Source organism: Grus americana, chromosome 6 (assembly GCF_028858705.1).
Source record: "Grus americana isolate bGruAme1 chromosome 6, bGruAme1.mat, whole genome shotgun sequence".
NCBI lineage: Eukaryota > Metazoa > Chordata > Aves > Gruiformes > Gruidae > Grus > Grus americana.
Window position 1 is genome coordinate 22191898 of NC_072857.1, and position 16623 is coordinate 22208520.

At 37.1% G+C, this 16623-nt stretch overlaps 1 protein-coding gene across 1 annotated transcript in view; it reads left to right on the plus strand.

The window, feature by feature from the left end:
* Positions 1–16181, plus strand: part of LOC129207852 (collagen alpha-1(XXVIII) chain-like) — a 33918-nt gene extending 17737 nt beyond the window's left edge. The window contains exons 18-36 of the mRNA XM_054829414.1: positions 316–387; positions 985–1053; positions 2327–2398; positions 3277–3345; positions 3759–3827; positions 4639–4707; positions 5852–5920; positions 6450–6518; positions 7948–8016; positions 8706–8774; positions 9631–9711; positions 10521–10556; positions 11701–11737; positions 11868–12425; positions 13068–13261; positions 13914–14004; positions 14085–14174; positions 15558–15746; positions 16174–16181. Coding sequence (XP_054685389.1) covers positions 316–387; positions 985–1053; positions 2327–2398; positions 3277–3345; positions 3759–3827; positions 4639–4707; positions 5852–5920; positions 6450–6518; positions 7948–8016; positions 8706–8774; positions 9631–9711; positions 10521–10556; positions 11701–11737; positions 11868–12425; positions 13068–13261; positions 13914–14004; positions 14085–14174; positions 15558–15746; positions 16174–16181 — 1980 coding nt within the window. The remainder of the gene's footprint in view (positions 1–315; positions 388–984; positions 1054–2326; positions 2399–3276; positions 3346–3758; positions 3828–4638; positions 4708–5851; positions 5921–6449; positions 6519–7947; positions 8017–8705; positions 8775–9630; positions 9712–10520; positions 10557–11700; positions 11738–11867; positions 12426–13067; positions 13262–13913; positions 14005–14084; positions 14175–15557; positions 15747–16173) is intronic.
* The last annotated feature ends 442 nt before the right edge of the window (positions 16182–16623 follow it).

Sequence of the window (16623 nt, forward strand, 5' to 3'; positions counted from 1 at the left end):
ACATTTACTTCAAATGTTGCTGCTTAATGAAATGATGACATTATTTTTTAAGAATGAGCTGAAGCATCAATAGCTAATAATATTAATTGCATAGATAAAATGTGCAGTTCAAACAATCAGATGGTAGGATAGATCCAGATACATGAGAGTTATCTTTATAAAAAAATGGCAAGATTTTGGGTTCATATGCATAAATGTTTGCTATAAATATATATATCATTTAGTAAACTTTTTAAAATAGATTTCCTTGATTCAGAGAAAGTATAGTACCAAGCCTGCATTTATTAGGAGGACTTACTTTTTATTGATGTTCAGGGTGAGCCAGGCCTTTCAGGACTGGCAGGTCTGCCTGGTCTTCCAGGAGAAGATGGAGCCCCTGGACAAAAGGTTGGTTCATCTGTCTGCAGCCTACCTCCTTCCTTCCAAGCATTCCTACTGTTCTCTCTGTGCTGATATCCAAACCTAGAAGAGAGAGTGTTCATGGACAAGGGGAAAAGTAGCACATTTTTCAGTGAAAATAATTCTTTCTAACATAGTTTTTTAAGGAAAACTTTTATTTTTCTTTTTTTTTTGGGGGGGTGGTGGGGCTGTCTTATCTTGTTTACAGTTGTTGGCTTTTTTTAATCCACCAAATGCTCTGCAATTCAGAAGGGAAACCACTAAAATGGTTACAGGCAACCTTTCGTACCCTTCCAACCATGGCATTTTCCTTAGAATCGGAAACCCCATATATTTAAAATTATATACTCAGAGTGTTCAGCCATCACTAAGGAAACATGCTGCTTCATGCATTCCACCCAGAGTTTTACAAGGGCTGCATGTGAATATGGGAAGAAAATCCTGGGCCCACTGACATCAATGGGAGTTTTGCCATTGACTCTGAAAGGTCTGTGATTTTAATGAGCTTATTCAAGTGAATACAGAGTTGATCTTCCACCATCTCTGTGCAGTACTCTGAAATGCTACTTGATTCTTCTATTTCAGGGTGAACCAGGGTTACCTGGTCTTAGAGGTCCTGAAGGTGCTCCAGGGATTGGAATACAGGGGGAAAAGGTGAGAATTTCTTATGAAAGGTGACATTTAAAATTGTAGTGTTCCAGGAATAAGTTTGTCAAAACTTTCTCTTTTTTGGTCTATTATAAGTAATGAAAAAATATACCGCAAGGAATAGGTTAATGAGTGTTTCTAAAAGCAGTTAACTGCAGAGTTTATTTCAGCCTCTGCCTAAAACAACAACTTTTAAAATAGTGAAGTTAATAAAAGACCACCCAGGACATCTTTTTCATTTTTTTTTTTAATGACAGCACAACAGTTCAGTGGCTCACAATTTCCAGTACCTGTGGTAGTTATCTGGTCCAAGAAGTTCACAAAGAGCTAACTGGGAATACTGCTTCTCTCAGTAGGAATAACTGGGTCGATCTTTTAGGTTCTGGCTCTTGTACTGGTCAACTGTACTGATTCTCTGATGGAGTAGTAATTCCAGTTTCTCATATCAGCATCTGTATGCTGTGAAATAAAGACACTGGAAATTGCTGGAATAATTATGCAAGACACACAGATTAAATGTCTCAATAGAAGAGAAACAGAGATATTAAGTATCACAATTGCAAGGAGCTGGAAGGGCGAAAAAACAGTGTAGGAAGGAAAATCAAGGCATCCACCTGTTTTCAGATTACTTAGGTAGGGAATACATGCAGATAACATGATGCAGCAATAAAATCAATTACTGTATTGGAACTTTTCCAGAATGATTCTTGACTCGTAGCTGTTTCATTCTTGTTGTAATGATTACAGCCTAATAATATGCTTAAATAGCAGTTATCCTTTTACAAACTTTACACTGTCTATTCTTAGCTTTTTCTGCCCGGAAGTATAAGCTCATCAATCAGAGAGGGCATTGTTGTCAATTGATTGGCCCTATTTGCCTTTGAATTAAAAAAAACCAAAACCTTTGAGTGAATTATCTTTTCCTGGTTTGATTATTTATCTTCAATAGTATCTTTTTCATGTAATTATTTAACTTGATTTTTCAGCTGCAAGGATGCAATCTTTAAGACTCCTTTTGGTTCTTATTTTTTACACTATTCACTGGAAAGTAGGTTAATTTAATTTCAGATGAAATCTACATAGTTTTAACTGTAAAAATCCCAAACTGGACAATTACTGAGCAGAATTAACTGACTTGCCAATGAAGGCAATAGGAACAGCTCATGTGCACCAGCTACGAGATAGAACTTCACTATCTTCCACTGATACTTAATTAATTTCAGTTAACACATTCTTAATATTATTTGGTATGTGTGACATGCCTTCTCCATTTTTGTAGGGAGATCAAGGTCAGAGAGGAATACGGGGATTAACAGGACCAACAGGAGTGCCTGGACCTGCTGGAGCTAAAGTAGGTTTATTACCACTTTATGTGTGCAAAATAGCCCCCCAAAGCTGTGCTTTCTTCTAGATCTCAGAAACTGTCCCAGAATGAACTTGCTTCTTAAAAAAAAACCTGTTCACCTAAGGCTTCCCTTAGCAGACACACAATGATCCCTATAAACAACCAGAAGCATTTTAAAGAAAACTTTGCATTTACCATATTGCTTCCCTGTCAGTTTGGAAAAAGTTAAGGGACACTAATGCTGGTATTTTTATGCTGAAATATTTGGGAAGATAGTATGGTGTATGGCATATATATATGACAGGACTTTATTTTCCCTTACATTGACTCATGGCTGATATTCTTTTATGGATTTGGAGTTTCTATTCAAATACTCAGTACTCACTGAAAGTGAGAGAAGGGCTACTCCAGGTTTCTCCTCTAGTTTCTTATTAAGTCTTTTGCTATTTATACACACAAAAGTGTGTATTTCCACATAAGAGGAAAATAAAAAGGGCTAAAACATTACACTAAGAGGACTATTTAAAAAAATCTACTTTAACAGAAAAATATACATGTTTTCCATATACCTACACAGCTGGGCAGGAAGCTTTGAGTGCTGGATGTGCCGGACCAAGTCTCAAATACACTAAGAAAGGGATTTCTAATAACATGTGTGACTCTCAGTGACTGAGAAGAATTTAATTTCCATTGAGAAATCAGAACTAAGCTTGTTGTCAGTTCTTCAAATAGTTAGATTTCACTCCATGTAGAATAGACTATTAGAAATTCTAACAGAATTTTAATGGAATATTGTAAATTGTTGCATAAATGTTTTCTCTATGAGATGCTCGTGCTCACTTTCAGAAAAATCCATCATTTTTGCTCTTCTTCCTTCACTGCAGGGAGAGCCTGGTGCACCAGGACGTCTTGGAATGCCAGGCCCTCCTGGAAGAGCTGTGCCTGGACCAAAGGTAACATCCACACTCCAGCTTTTAGTGCTTATGAACACAGGGTGAAAACTTTGAAGTAGGCCATGCTATTATTCATGTAAATAATTCCAGCCTTATGAAGTCAACTAAAATTTCTTCTTTCCTGTGAACAGGGTTATGGATTGTATCCAGTCTAGTTACCACCATTCCCTGGTATTAACTATGCCAGCCTGAGGTGTGGCCTACTTATGTTCATTTCTTTGTTTTGGATAACCTTGGATATCAAAATACTTTTCTTTCTTCTGCTTTTGGTGTTTAATGCTTGCAATAGCAATAAATAAAATTAGCTAGTACGTTTGATACATATAAATTTGTATAACAGAAATCCAAAACCACAGTCTGTGATTGGTGTTTAATAAAATACATAATTAGAGTATATATTTTCTTCATTGCAGGGTGACACTGGGTTACCTGGTCTTGTTGGACCAATTGGAGAACCAGGTTTTGGGCTTCCTGGGGCAAAGGTAGCTCCTAAATTGGTAAATTAATTTCTGATAGAACTGTGACATCCAGTATGCTTGGTAGGGTTAAAGTCCTCTTAGCTTCCCTGGTAAATCTGTTCCTGAGATACTCCAGCTATCCAGATCCATGAAAGGAGCTTAATTGTAGATCTCCAACAGGAAGCTCACGTTATACTCAATAGCTTTAATGAGGTTCTACAACATTATAGGAAAATAGAATTCTAGAACAACAAAACCAGACAGGAACCTTGTGATAGAAAACAACATTTTTAAATTGGCCACACAAACCACTGTTGTCCCCTGCCCTATGTCTGTCTCACCACACAAACATACAGCATGTGCAGAAACTATACAGTTTTCCCAATGCTCTGCAGCAGTTTATCTATCTTCGATTATAAGAATTACATAAAGTAGCTATGGAGTAATTCAGTTGCCACCCTAGAATTTTGGCTGTCTGTCAATTTGGGCTTATTCCCCCAAAGCTGGAATCATAGTAATCATGATAAAAATATGGGGAATGTGACTGAAGTAATTCCTTCTAATATGTAGGCCACAAATGACAACAGAGCTCTTGAAAAAGATTCAAATTAGTGACTTAGAAGTGAAAGGTCCTGTAAATCCTCAACACTATTAAATATCCCAGTTTTAGCCCAGGATTAATAACCTACAATAATCATTCACGTAGTAAAATACATTCGCAGATAGATAAAATTGACTGACAGTATATTTGCCAAAGAAGTTTCACTTTCATGGAAAATTTTCTGCTAGCAATTGTATTGGCATTCACTTCAGCTGTTTTTCCTACCTTCATCAGGGTGACCGAGGTCTTCCAGGACCCCCCGGGCCCTTTGGGCCAAAAGGAGATGGTTATCCCGGCCCACCTGTAAGTTTATAGACTTTTTTTTTTTATGTGAACTGGGAACAAATAGGTGCTACATCAGAGTGATTAGCCTCCATGGCTGACATGCTAGGAAAGATTTGATGGTCTAAAAGCCTAAAAAGGCTCCTCAACTGTGGAAATGCATTTCAGCATAGAAGGAAAAAGAAATTTCCCTCTGAAATAGTACAAGACCTTCCATGTCCTCCACTACACCTGATTACACAATGTAACATATTCCAAGTGGGGCTTTTTTTTTATAGTATCACTGATGTTTCAATCAGTTCCCTCAATATCTTCTTGATGTAAAACACTGTCTTCTGCCCAACCACACAAAATTTATTCCCAAGCAGAACAGTATAGCCCAGCTAGGCAGCTGTGTCCATATACATGGGTGTGAACTCAGGGCAACACTGTTTTCCAGAACCACTAAAAAGGCAACTACTGTCCAAAGAGCCAGAAAAACAAACTGTCCTCAGTTCTGTTCATCAGGTTGTTGAAGGCGTGGCAAAGAATTGGTTGATCTACTTTACAGCCTTTTACAGAGGTCTTTACTGGTAGATATGACCAATCCCTGCAAAAACGATACAAGGAGAAACAGCTCCTTCATCTCCCTTCCTTGCACATATACGCAGCACGGGCCTCACGTCTCTAGTCTGCTCAACAGTGTGCTCCACCAGCACTGGCAGTTACACGCTTGTGCAGTGAGGAAGTCCCAGGAAGATTGCTGGCTAGAGTCAGGGAGGTTGGTGATATAGTAGCATTTATCTGTGCTAAAGGCAGTAGTAAAGGTGCATGCAGTTGCCACACTGAGGAATAAAAATTAATGAATGTCAAAACAGAAGTTGGAATTTGATTTATAATACTATTTTTGTGCAATCCAATGCAGACCTGCTTCTGCACCTGCCTTTCCAGATCAGACTCTTCTGTCTTCAAACACATGCAAGCCTCCTGCATGACATGCAACACACATGCAAATGCCACTGACACCACTTCTGGCTTGTCAGAGTCGAATTTAACCAATTGTAGACCACAGTGATCCCACTAAGAAACAACATATTCAAGATACTACCATATTAATGTTAGCAAAAGCATGTAGTTAATATAGCATTAAATTAAATTAATATTCTGTCTGTGTGTATCATTTCAGGGTTTGCCAGGCCTTCCTGGGATTCCTGGTGAACAAGGCCCAGATGGAGTTGGACTACCAGGACCTAAGGTACAGACTTAACTTCTAGAAAAGTAAATGCATGTGTACTCCACACAGATGTCATTCCTACCCATAGGTCACAGTCAGAATACCTTTTTAATCCAGTTTCAACTTATGTGTCAGTATATAAAAGGTAGATACCATAGAAGATCGTCAAGCTTCACTTCAGAACTCATCCTGATGCTGATTGCAGGATTACTGGAATCATACAGGCAATGGAAGGTTTTTGGTTTGGGGAACCTGGAGTTCATTTTATTATATAGGAATTGTAATTCCTGTGTAACTATTGCATAATTGACTGTACATGTCTTGAATATGTTTAGACCACTAGCCACTGTTTATCCCCAATACCTTTCTTGTCCTGCCTGCAGTATTCATGCGTTAGCATTGTTTAGACTTGCACTGTGCTGTTCAATAGTTCTCCTCTCTTTGTCCCATTTGAGTACAACAGATTCTGGAAATACTAGAGATAAAGTAAACTTTGGTATAAATTAAACTTTGGTATTCACTACTTATTTTTTAAAGTATCGACTTTCAGGGTGATCCCGGCAGTAGAGGACCAATTGGTCTCCCAGGTCCCCCAGGAGAAGGCCTGCCAGGACCAAAAGTAAGCCTTTTAAACAATTATGTCTCCCATTGTCTATTTTCAAAAAATTTTTTAAAAAGTATAAAAATGCATGATCATGCATACACATCTACATGTTTTCTGTCTTCACTCTTCACTAGAAACAACTAAATCTGACATGAATACAGTGTCTTTATTCTGCAGAAAATAAAAAATGTTTCTGGTTACTAGCCATAAACTATGTCCTTCTCCCTATTGCATGTGATAAATTATAAAGTGATAATCTTGCAGTGAAGATCAGTGACAAACATTTAGCTCCTGTAGACACTAGCTGCAATTGAGTAGCAAAAATTTCTTCAGACCTAGCATTGGTCAGAATTAACGGCCTGGCAAGCACTTTTCATGTCTTCCCTATACTACTGTTACAGTTACAGGCATACTGTTGAGTTCTTCTAGAATTAATTCCTCTTTTTTACTGTATAAAGTAAATCAATAATCATCTCATGGCCAATATGATGACCAATCCCTGCAAAAAGGATTATTTGGGTAATTATAATATACACCATGACAAAGGCCTGGAAATAATTGTAACTATAAAAAGCAATTTTCACTATGAAATCTCCCAAATTGGAAAATCTTACGCTCCTACAGCTCAGCTTTAGAAGTCCATTAATACAAAAGAACTGGTTTAGAATGTAAATGTAAACAAACTGAACAAGGTCAAATGCAAGGATTTTGCAACATAATAATGTATTACCTGCACAATGATGTGGCTTATTGGTCCCAGAGATTCAATTCATGTTGGCATGAAGGCGAGGTCCAGGGCTAAGCAGTGGTGAAGCACTTCCCCAGCTAGTGCTAGTCCCAAGGACTGGCACGTGCACAGGATCCTTACAAATAAGGAAATTGAGAATTTCATGCAGGGATACTGGAATGGCAATATAAGTATAAAATTAATATTGTACTATATGGGTTTTGATTGCTTCCTGTGAATAACGTATCAACTGAAACATTTTCTCTAGAGTTCTTTTAAAAACTACCTTACAAATTAGCAACAAATGTTTATTTGCAATGCCACATTACTATGTACATCTTACAGGTTTTACTGTGTAAGCTTAATAGTGATGAAAGATAACACAACAATAATAATCCTCTCTAAAATCTTAATTCAGTCCCCAATGTCCCACCAATACAATCCATCCTTCAATGCAATGTATATCTCTATCAGCAAGGTGATTCATGTTCAATGAGCATTAAGCCCTGAGTGACTCCTTTGAAGTATAAACTGGATTTTAATAATCTGATAAAGGATAAAATGAGTCTTTGTCAGCTAGAGCAATCTTATCCTCATTACTTAGAAAAAGACATCAATTTGGTAGAGGATGGACAGGAAATCACATGGTAGTATAACAATTTATTGTGTACTTTTATTATGAATATTGTATTTAATGTATGCAGGGTTTCTCTCTAGGGAACCGTAGGACGCCCAGGGCCACCTGGCTCTCTGGGACCTCCTGGTGAAGGTATTCAAGGAACTAAGGTAAAAAGACTGAGTGTCTTCAATATTCAACCTGTGTTGAGTGGTCAATCTGACCATCACAGTGTTAAAGAGATTTCACATTGTTTCTTATATGAGGAGAGCCTCAGGCTAGAAAATGAGAAGAATAACATCAGCACCTACAAAGTATGTTCTGACTCTACTGCTGTAAATGACAAGCCCAAGGGTGAGCGTTGAGGGAGGAGGAAGCAGGGGCATCTTTTACCAGTGAAAGATAGCCTTACAAAATTAAAAATACAATTCCCTCTTCCCCAACTCTCATGCCCACGGAGACAGTCTGAAGGAGTTATATGAACTACCACCTATGGCAGGGAAAGTCTCCATCCTGAATCTATGTGTAATATTATTTTTCCCTGTAATATGAGCTTTTACCCAAAGCATAGATCAGATGAGGCAGACTCAAAAAACAGAAATAAAAAAGGGGGAATGAGAAGGAATAAGATGGGATGGAAAGAGGGAATATGAGAATTAGAACCAATAATGATCATGCAGTTTTTCAGTGTTGAAACATTTGAGATGCTGAAGCATTTGAGAAATATACGCTAGCTACTACATTGTCTCAAGTGCCTCAAGACACTTGATAAAATCCAGTTTGAAAATTTTCTCTTTGAACATTTAAAATTAATTAATGGGAATTAAAGGGTTAATATCACTACTTGGATTATCATTAGGGGGAACAAGGAATTCAAGGAATGCCAGGACCTCGAGGTCCCCCTGGAGAAGGGCTTTTGGGACAGAAGGTATGATTTCTACATCTGAGATAATGTCCTAGACTAAAGCCAACATACTGAAGATGCTCATTACCGTCAGCTCTCACTGAAGACATGTGAATTCTGTGACAGGGGAATGGGGATCTGGGAAAACCCCATTCATTCATGTGATCGTTTTAATATTTTATAGCAGCATCTCTTTCAGTGTTGCTTATTTTAATATCATATGAGGCTTATCTTCTACTGCAATTAGAAGAAATATAGATATTAGATTTAATATCACTGCCTTTCTTTTACCCATCCACTATGCAAAATTTAGGGACTACATCAATGTTAAGAAAAAGAGAAATGTGAGTTGGAATCAGTTTTTGGATGTGATCACATCGGCTCAGAAAGGCTGTACAAAATCCCATAGCCTATTAAAAATCAAACCAGGAGGCACTAATTCATTTATTTGCTATTCCAAACACCTTTTCTGGGCCAAAAGGTTTCCCAGAGTGATATTCCCATTATTCATTCCAACTATGTCCTTGCCTTTTTTCTCAATTTCCCCACTGTTACCTTATTTTTCTCAGACAGTATAATAGTTTCCAGATAATAATTTCCATCATGCAATATCCCATGAAACCCCTCTGTCTGCATGTACTTGTTTGAGATGGTTCATTGTTCAGACTACTTCAGCTGTTTTTTCCCCATAAAAATGCTTAGCCAATACTACAAGTTATTCACAAAATTCACAAATACCAATTGATTTAAATGATCTCTAACAAAGATTTCTAACTCATGTCAGAAGCTGAAGGTGGATTCAACAAAATCAGCTAGAGAGAAATGTGAATGTACTAAACCTGACATACACTTTCTGTCTCTTACCAACATGGTTTTAAAGGGAGATCGAGGAGCCACAGGTGAAAAGGGTAAAAAAGGAGAAAAAGGTGATGTGGGTGACCCTGGTTTATCTGGACAGCCTGTGAGTAGCTCAGGTTTATTATGTCTGTTTTCTTAAACTGCTTAAAAATAAAGCTGGGTTGTGTATTCTTCTTGCTATTTAACTACATATAATCTTAAATACTTAAGAAACTGAAACTATGAAAACCTTTAAAAGCATAAAGAAGACATTTCCATGATGAATACCCCACTTCCCACAGATGTAGTTTCTTTCTTAAGGTAGTGAAAGACTATTGCCATGTTTTTAGACAAAACTATGCAATTCTAGTCTATGGCTACCAAGTAACTGTAGCTCAGACTTTCCCTCAAAGCTGATGAACAGATGAAGGGAGGCAAAATGGTAACTTCTGCTGATGGGCAAGTTCCCAAATGCGGGAAAGCAAAATGTAGTGCCTTTTATTCTGACATTTGCACACTATTAAGTAGGGATACATAAACACCATTGCCGTTCTTGCCCTGACACTGGCCCTACTAGCCTCACATATGATGAAGCAGAATTCTGATAATTCCAGGGTGTTAGGCAGATATACAGAAAGGAAACAAACAATGTGGTAGACAGGAAAGGTTTGCACAGGTTCTCCCTTTCTAATGTAAACTGACAATCAGTGATCCAGTGGGAGACTTGAGGTCATCCAATTCCCATAAAAACCTTACCACTTTAGGAGGTTGTAGATACTGCATGCACAAGGTAATATCACAAGAACACTACTTTTTCTAGCGAAAGTTCTTATTGGCCAAATATTATTCTAATAATGGTATTGATTAAGTCATATTCTGAATTACAGTGTTACTAACTAACTGCAGTAGCTTAATTAACAATCACTGTTACAGGGCAAAACTGGACCAAAGGGAGAGCAAGGCCTAACAGTAAGCAAATTCCATTATTTGAATCCCATTATGGCAAGATATAAGCAATACAAGATATTATCAGATGAAATGTATCCTATGTTAATTATTTTGGAAAGAGCTTTCTGACTAGAAGTGGTCTCAGGAGTAATATAGAAAGAAACCACACAAAGGTTTCTGACTTTTTCTCATCTACTTCATGCTGAAATTGAATTTAAAGTTCCTAGTGATTTAATTTTTCTGTTACATGTTCTTTTACAGTTAGTGTTAGATGACCCAGGCGTATACCTGCTGCAGGGAAGTTTTTTAAAAGGTATTTAAGAGTCTAAGGAGCAAAGATTTTCAAACCTGTCATGGTCTATCATGCTATAAACTTAATTATATTTCTGCTAAGCCTGAACTGCACCAGACCCAAATTCAGTAAAGCATGTCAGAGAGTATATAAATACTACTGAGGTTTATGACAGAAGCTGAGCAGCAGTAGCAAAAGGTTGTATTTGAAAGACTGACTCAATGCTAATGAGTCCTGTCATGCACTTAAAAAAATATATCAAATGATTGCTCTAATAATGAGAAACACTTCCTTTGTATGTCACAGAAGCTATCACTTCTCTGAACAGACAGCTTTGAAGACAGTAGCTTTTTTTTTTTGTTGCTGAAAGCTGGGTAATAGAGCGGGACAGGTACACTAGGGTTCACAAATCCCAATTCCATTCTGTGTTGGTGCTCTGTCATATGCCAGCTCACTACCAGCAATCTGCTTCCTGAAGCTGGGTCTATTTCTGCACTCCCAATACATTTAAAAAGGGATATCCATATTATTCAGATGCTAAAATATGAATGGGTTTTGACTTTAAGTTTTAAGGAGAAACAAATCCCCACAAAACATTCTTTACAATAACAGTAGTTAATTGCTTTAGATAGAGGTGTTACTGTGTTCTCCAGTTCATGATCCTTATATGCTATATAAAATAGTTCATTGTAAAATGTGGTACTCATTCCAAGCTTGGAAGGTCAGGTCTGAAAGTTAAACAGTAAGATTTTTCATAAGTCCTGTAGGACACAGGTATTCGTTATAAACAAAATCTTTGGTAGTGTCGATATTATACCTCATTTGAAAGAGGCAAATTGTAAAATATTTTTATATTTTTTTTTTCCTATCTAGAGAGAAGATATAATTAAATTAATTAAAGAGATATGTGGTAAGTACTCAGGAAATTCTTTAATTTCAGATTCTATTTTTTTTTCCCCATTACATTTACATTCTTCTCCTTTCCAAAAGGATACCAAGTGAAGTCATCATGATCTGTTTTTTTTATTTTCCCTCTGCAGGTTGCGGTATTAAATGTAAGGAAATTCCAATGGAGCTTGTATTTGTGATTGACAGCTCTGAGAGCGTGGGACCAGAAAATTTTGAGATTATCAAAGACTTTGTAACTGCTTTAGTAGACAGAGTAACCGTAGGCAGAAATGCTACCAGAATTGGCCTTGTGTTATACAGTTTAGAAGTTCGGCTAGAATTTGGCCTCAGCAGGTACACAACTCAACAGGATGTCAAGCAAGCAATTAGAAAAATGCAATACATGGGAGAAGGCACTTACACAGGAACTGCTATCCGTAAAGCAACCCAGGAAGGATTTTTTGGTGCTCGAACAGGAGTGCGAAAAGTAGCTATTGTGCTAACAGATGGCCAAGCAGACAAGAGAGAAGCTGTAAAACTAGATATTGTCGTTCGAGAGGCTCAGGCTGCAAACATCGAAATGTATGCAATAGGAATTGTAAATACTTCAGATCCAACACAGGTTGAGTTTGTGCGTGAACTAAATCTGATTGCTTCAGATCCAGACAGAGAACACATGTATCTCATTGATGACTTTAATACCCTTCCAGGTGCGTTCATTGCAGTTTTATTCTGCATTGTATCTGATGCATCTCAGAATGGGGCAGGGTGTTGGGGGGAAGCATTATCTTTGTGGATATGTTATGTTTTGATGCTGATTAGCATTAGTTACTAGATGCAAAGTAACAGGAACCTAGAGATACAGATTCGCCTCTTTTAAGGGGTCACGTTATAGGGCAATGATTCATCACACCAACAGGGGATGTCACCTACAATGTAGGAAAACAGCTGCTTAAACTAGCTTTCTAAGCTGAGTAAGTGCACATGCACTGTAAATCTGCTGGACTGGAAAACAGAATCAAACCCACTGGGGTAAATTCTGCTTATTCACTTCCATTGGGAAATAACCCATTTTCATTGGGTTCATTTTCCAACTAGTAGTTGTTACTAACCTCAGATGAACACCTTTAGGTGAGTTCATTGTATTTTGTACCATGTAGAGCACTTCCAGGCTGGCAAATTTGTGACAAATAAAAGCCATAGTCCAGAGAGCCTGGAATAATCTTCTTAGATGCATATAAATAATCCAAAGGAGTGCTGGATTACATGTGTGTTATGTATATAAATAATCCAAATTCAAAAAATACACTGAATTTCTCAATATGATGAGTTTTTCCTTTTTTTTTAAACAGCTCTGGAGTCCAAATTAGTCAACCAATTTTGTGAAGATGAACATGGTACCTTAATATACAACCGTAATGGAAATACTGCAAGCATAAGTGGACCATCTTTCCATTCAGTATCTTCAAGTTCTTTACATTACATACTGAAGAACAACAATGTTAATAGACAATCACTTTCAGCACAGACACCTGGAGTATCTACAGTAGAAAGTCCTCCGAGTCTTGGCGATCTCCCTCAACCATTAGCTACGGTATGAAAATTCAGCAGGCTTTAATGAGCAACAGTTTTTTATATATATACACATATCTGCTTCTCTGTTGCCTGATGTAATATGTAACTTTCCCCCTACTTTTCTGCAGGAAACTGTACTACTGTAATAGCTCCTTTAACTTGGTATGCTTGGAGCTGGTTGTTCCGAGTAAGAGTTCTGATGTTGCATGCAGGCAGATACCTAATGGCTATAATTTATTCCTGATACTGTTACAAGGATTATTATTCCTGTGTTTGATACAGCAGTATTTGTGCAACTGTGTAAAACATAACATTATTACAATGCAATTACACTGTAATAATTGAGCCTAAGCATAGTAATTAAACTCAATTGTAGCCTATATTTTTAAGTTTATAAATAAAATTCTGTAAAGGTCAACTAAAAAAAATCTCTATATCCCAGGTTTAGGATTGATAACACTCCTGGTAACTAGCCAGGTGAGGTTAAAATCCTGATTTTTAACACTGAAGTCAGGGTAAATGGGAAGGAAAACATTAGAAAACCTGTAAGTGATGAAGGGCTTGTTCATATTGAGACCCTTCAGAGTATCTGAAAAGCAAAGAAAATGAAATGCTTATTTCAGACCAAAGTACCTCCTGTGGTAGTATATGAAGCCTATGAAGAGGAACAAGAGGAGGAGGAACAGTTATCCGTGCTAACAGTGGACAGTAAAGGTATTTTTGTCATCATTCATTTCTTCATTTTTGGCTGATCAAAAAAATCAATATCTCATTCTGTTTCTTTCAACCTGCAGCTGTGATACCATTATTGCCATCTAAACCATCAGCATCAGATAAAGTGATGACAGCATCTCTTTCAACTGCAGGGCTCACACCAAGACCAGGTTATAGATCATAACTACTTTTTCATTTTGTTCCCTCTTATTCCAATGCTAACTTTTTATAAGGCTTTATATGAGAGTAATTTTGTGCCACTCACTGAAGATTTCATGAGCCCATGCTGTGGAAAAGAATCCATGTCAGGATTTTATAACAGACCTTGTTGCAGTTCCTGTCCAGCCTGTTCACCAGTTATTGTCTTCCCAAATTCCAAACCCCACTGCTCCACTTACAGCAGAAGCAAGGTCAGCTATCACCTGAGACAGAGCTCATGAATGGCATCAAAAAGAGAACATAGTGGTGGCTGAGGTGGGCCAGTGAGCAGGTAATTCGTTAGCCAAGACGAGGCAGTCTCTGGAGACGGAAGGCTTCATTAAAGACAGAGAAGATGATTTCAGAATTGGACAGAAAAAATAGATTTATCCTTCAGAGGAGAAATAGGAAAAAAAACAAGTTCTAGTCATTTGAAGGAAAGTATAGTAATTAGCTGACTGCTCAAAGGATTGGTTCTTTTCATATGAGATGACCATCATTTGGGGAATTCACACATTTGAGTTCCAGTAATAGTGTATTACGATGGGAGCAACAGAAGAGAGCAACAGAAACATGTTCCCATGTTTCCTGGGAACATCGGTATGACTATTATTCTGTCTCTGGCAATAACTTTTTTTTTTAAAAAAGTGTCAAGATACCAGTTACCAAAGACAAAATATTGATCTCACCACATTAAACTTGAAGGAAAAGTATTTTCTATCTCATGGTATTATTAAAGTGAGTGAGACTAGATTAGTATGTCACAGTCCTCTAATGCACATCTGTAGGAATCATTAGACCAACAAGCTTTACATTCAAACTTAACTAGTATGTGCATAATGAATACGATGGTATTAGATAAGTAGCACAAACATAAAAGAAAGAGTGAAGTTTTATATTCTTCTCACTATTCTAATGCCTCTTCCCCCACACCACAAACAGAACTAATGTACCGAAGCAACGTGCTGCAGAAGGATGATGTTAATACTTGCAGTTCAAAAATAGCAGATGCAACTAGCTTACAATTTTGCATTGCTCACAAGACTGGTTGCTGATAATTAGATTTCAGAATTATTGGATTCATATTGTTTGCTCTTCTTGTATGCAGAGCCATAATACTATTATTTCTGGAGTTACTAGAACCATGCCAGTAAAGGAACAGTTTACTTGACCTACTAAGATGCACTTTTAACTTGCTTTCAATGCTAGTATCTTTAGAAGTAAAAGCAAATCTTAAACTGCTGTATAACAGTAGCAGAAAACATAAAATCAGAGTTCAAAAGTTAAAAGTCAATTGTATTGCATAGATTTTACAAACTGAATTGTTTCTATTCCTTTTTTTTCCTTAATTTTAGAAAGTATCCTGGACCTCCGGTGCAAGTTAAGGCTGGATCAAGGGCCATGCCGTGTTTATATCATAAAATGGTATTATGATAAACAAGCCAATGCTTGTGCTCAGTTTTGGTATGGCGGCTGTAATGGAAATGCAAACCGTTTTGAGAGTGAAGAGGAATGTAGAGAGTCTTGTGTATTTTTTTCTGGAGGTAAGAATTTATCTGTATATTGATAATGAGCAAGTTGAAGCTATTGATTGTTTTGGTTTGTTATCAAGTATTCAGCATGGTATATAAAACCAAGCCCAGTAATTTAAAGAATGTTAACATTATGAAGTCATATGCTCACTAATTAAAAAAATGTCTACCTACGCAAGCTCACTTTAATTCTTTATGCATATATTGTATGACATAGTCCTTATGTAACAAAATAGCAATTTTTCAGCAGTATCAAGAGAACAAAATTTCCTTTTTGCTAAGGTATAGTAAGACCAGTATAGCATTTGCCATAGTAATTGCCTTTTAAAGACTACCATTGTACAATCACTAACTATACTTCATTTTAAATTGTATATATGGCTTTGGAAAGCAATCTTTGGTCATTAAAATTATGTGATTTCTTTTCTCTCTGTTACAGAAATCTGATATTTGGCATGGATTCTGCAATGAAGACTTCACTTTTTTTAAGCGAAAATGTTCCCACAAATCTTAATATTTCAACATAAAATATCAATTTCAAAATTACATGCAGAATACTATTCAGTACAGATAAATATAGCAAATGCATCAACTTGTGGCTACACGCTCCCTGGGTCACAAGACCGGGAGATGGCTCAGCTACCCACCTTTCCCAACCACATCACAGTTACATTTAGTCTTTTCTTTCTGTAAACTTTCCTCAGTTTCCATTAGCTAGCAAGATCATGACAAATGCAGTTAAAACACATCCACAGATTTATATGAGTGACTGTACCAATAGCTGGCATCACTAAATTAGGTTAGTTCATGTTTAGGGTGGTCCTTGACATGTTTCTCTTCTGTAAAGCCAAGTCTAATTTTTAAATGCATTTTCGTATTTTCACCTCTA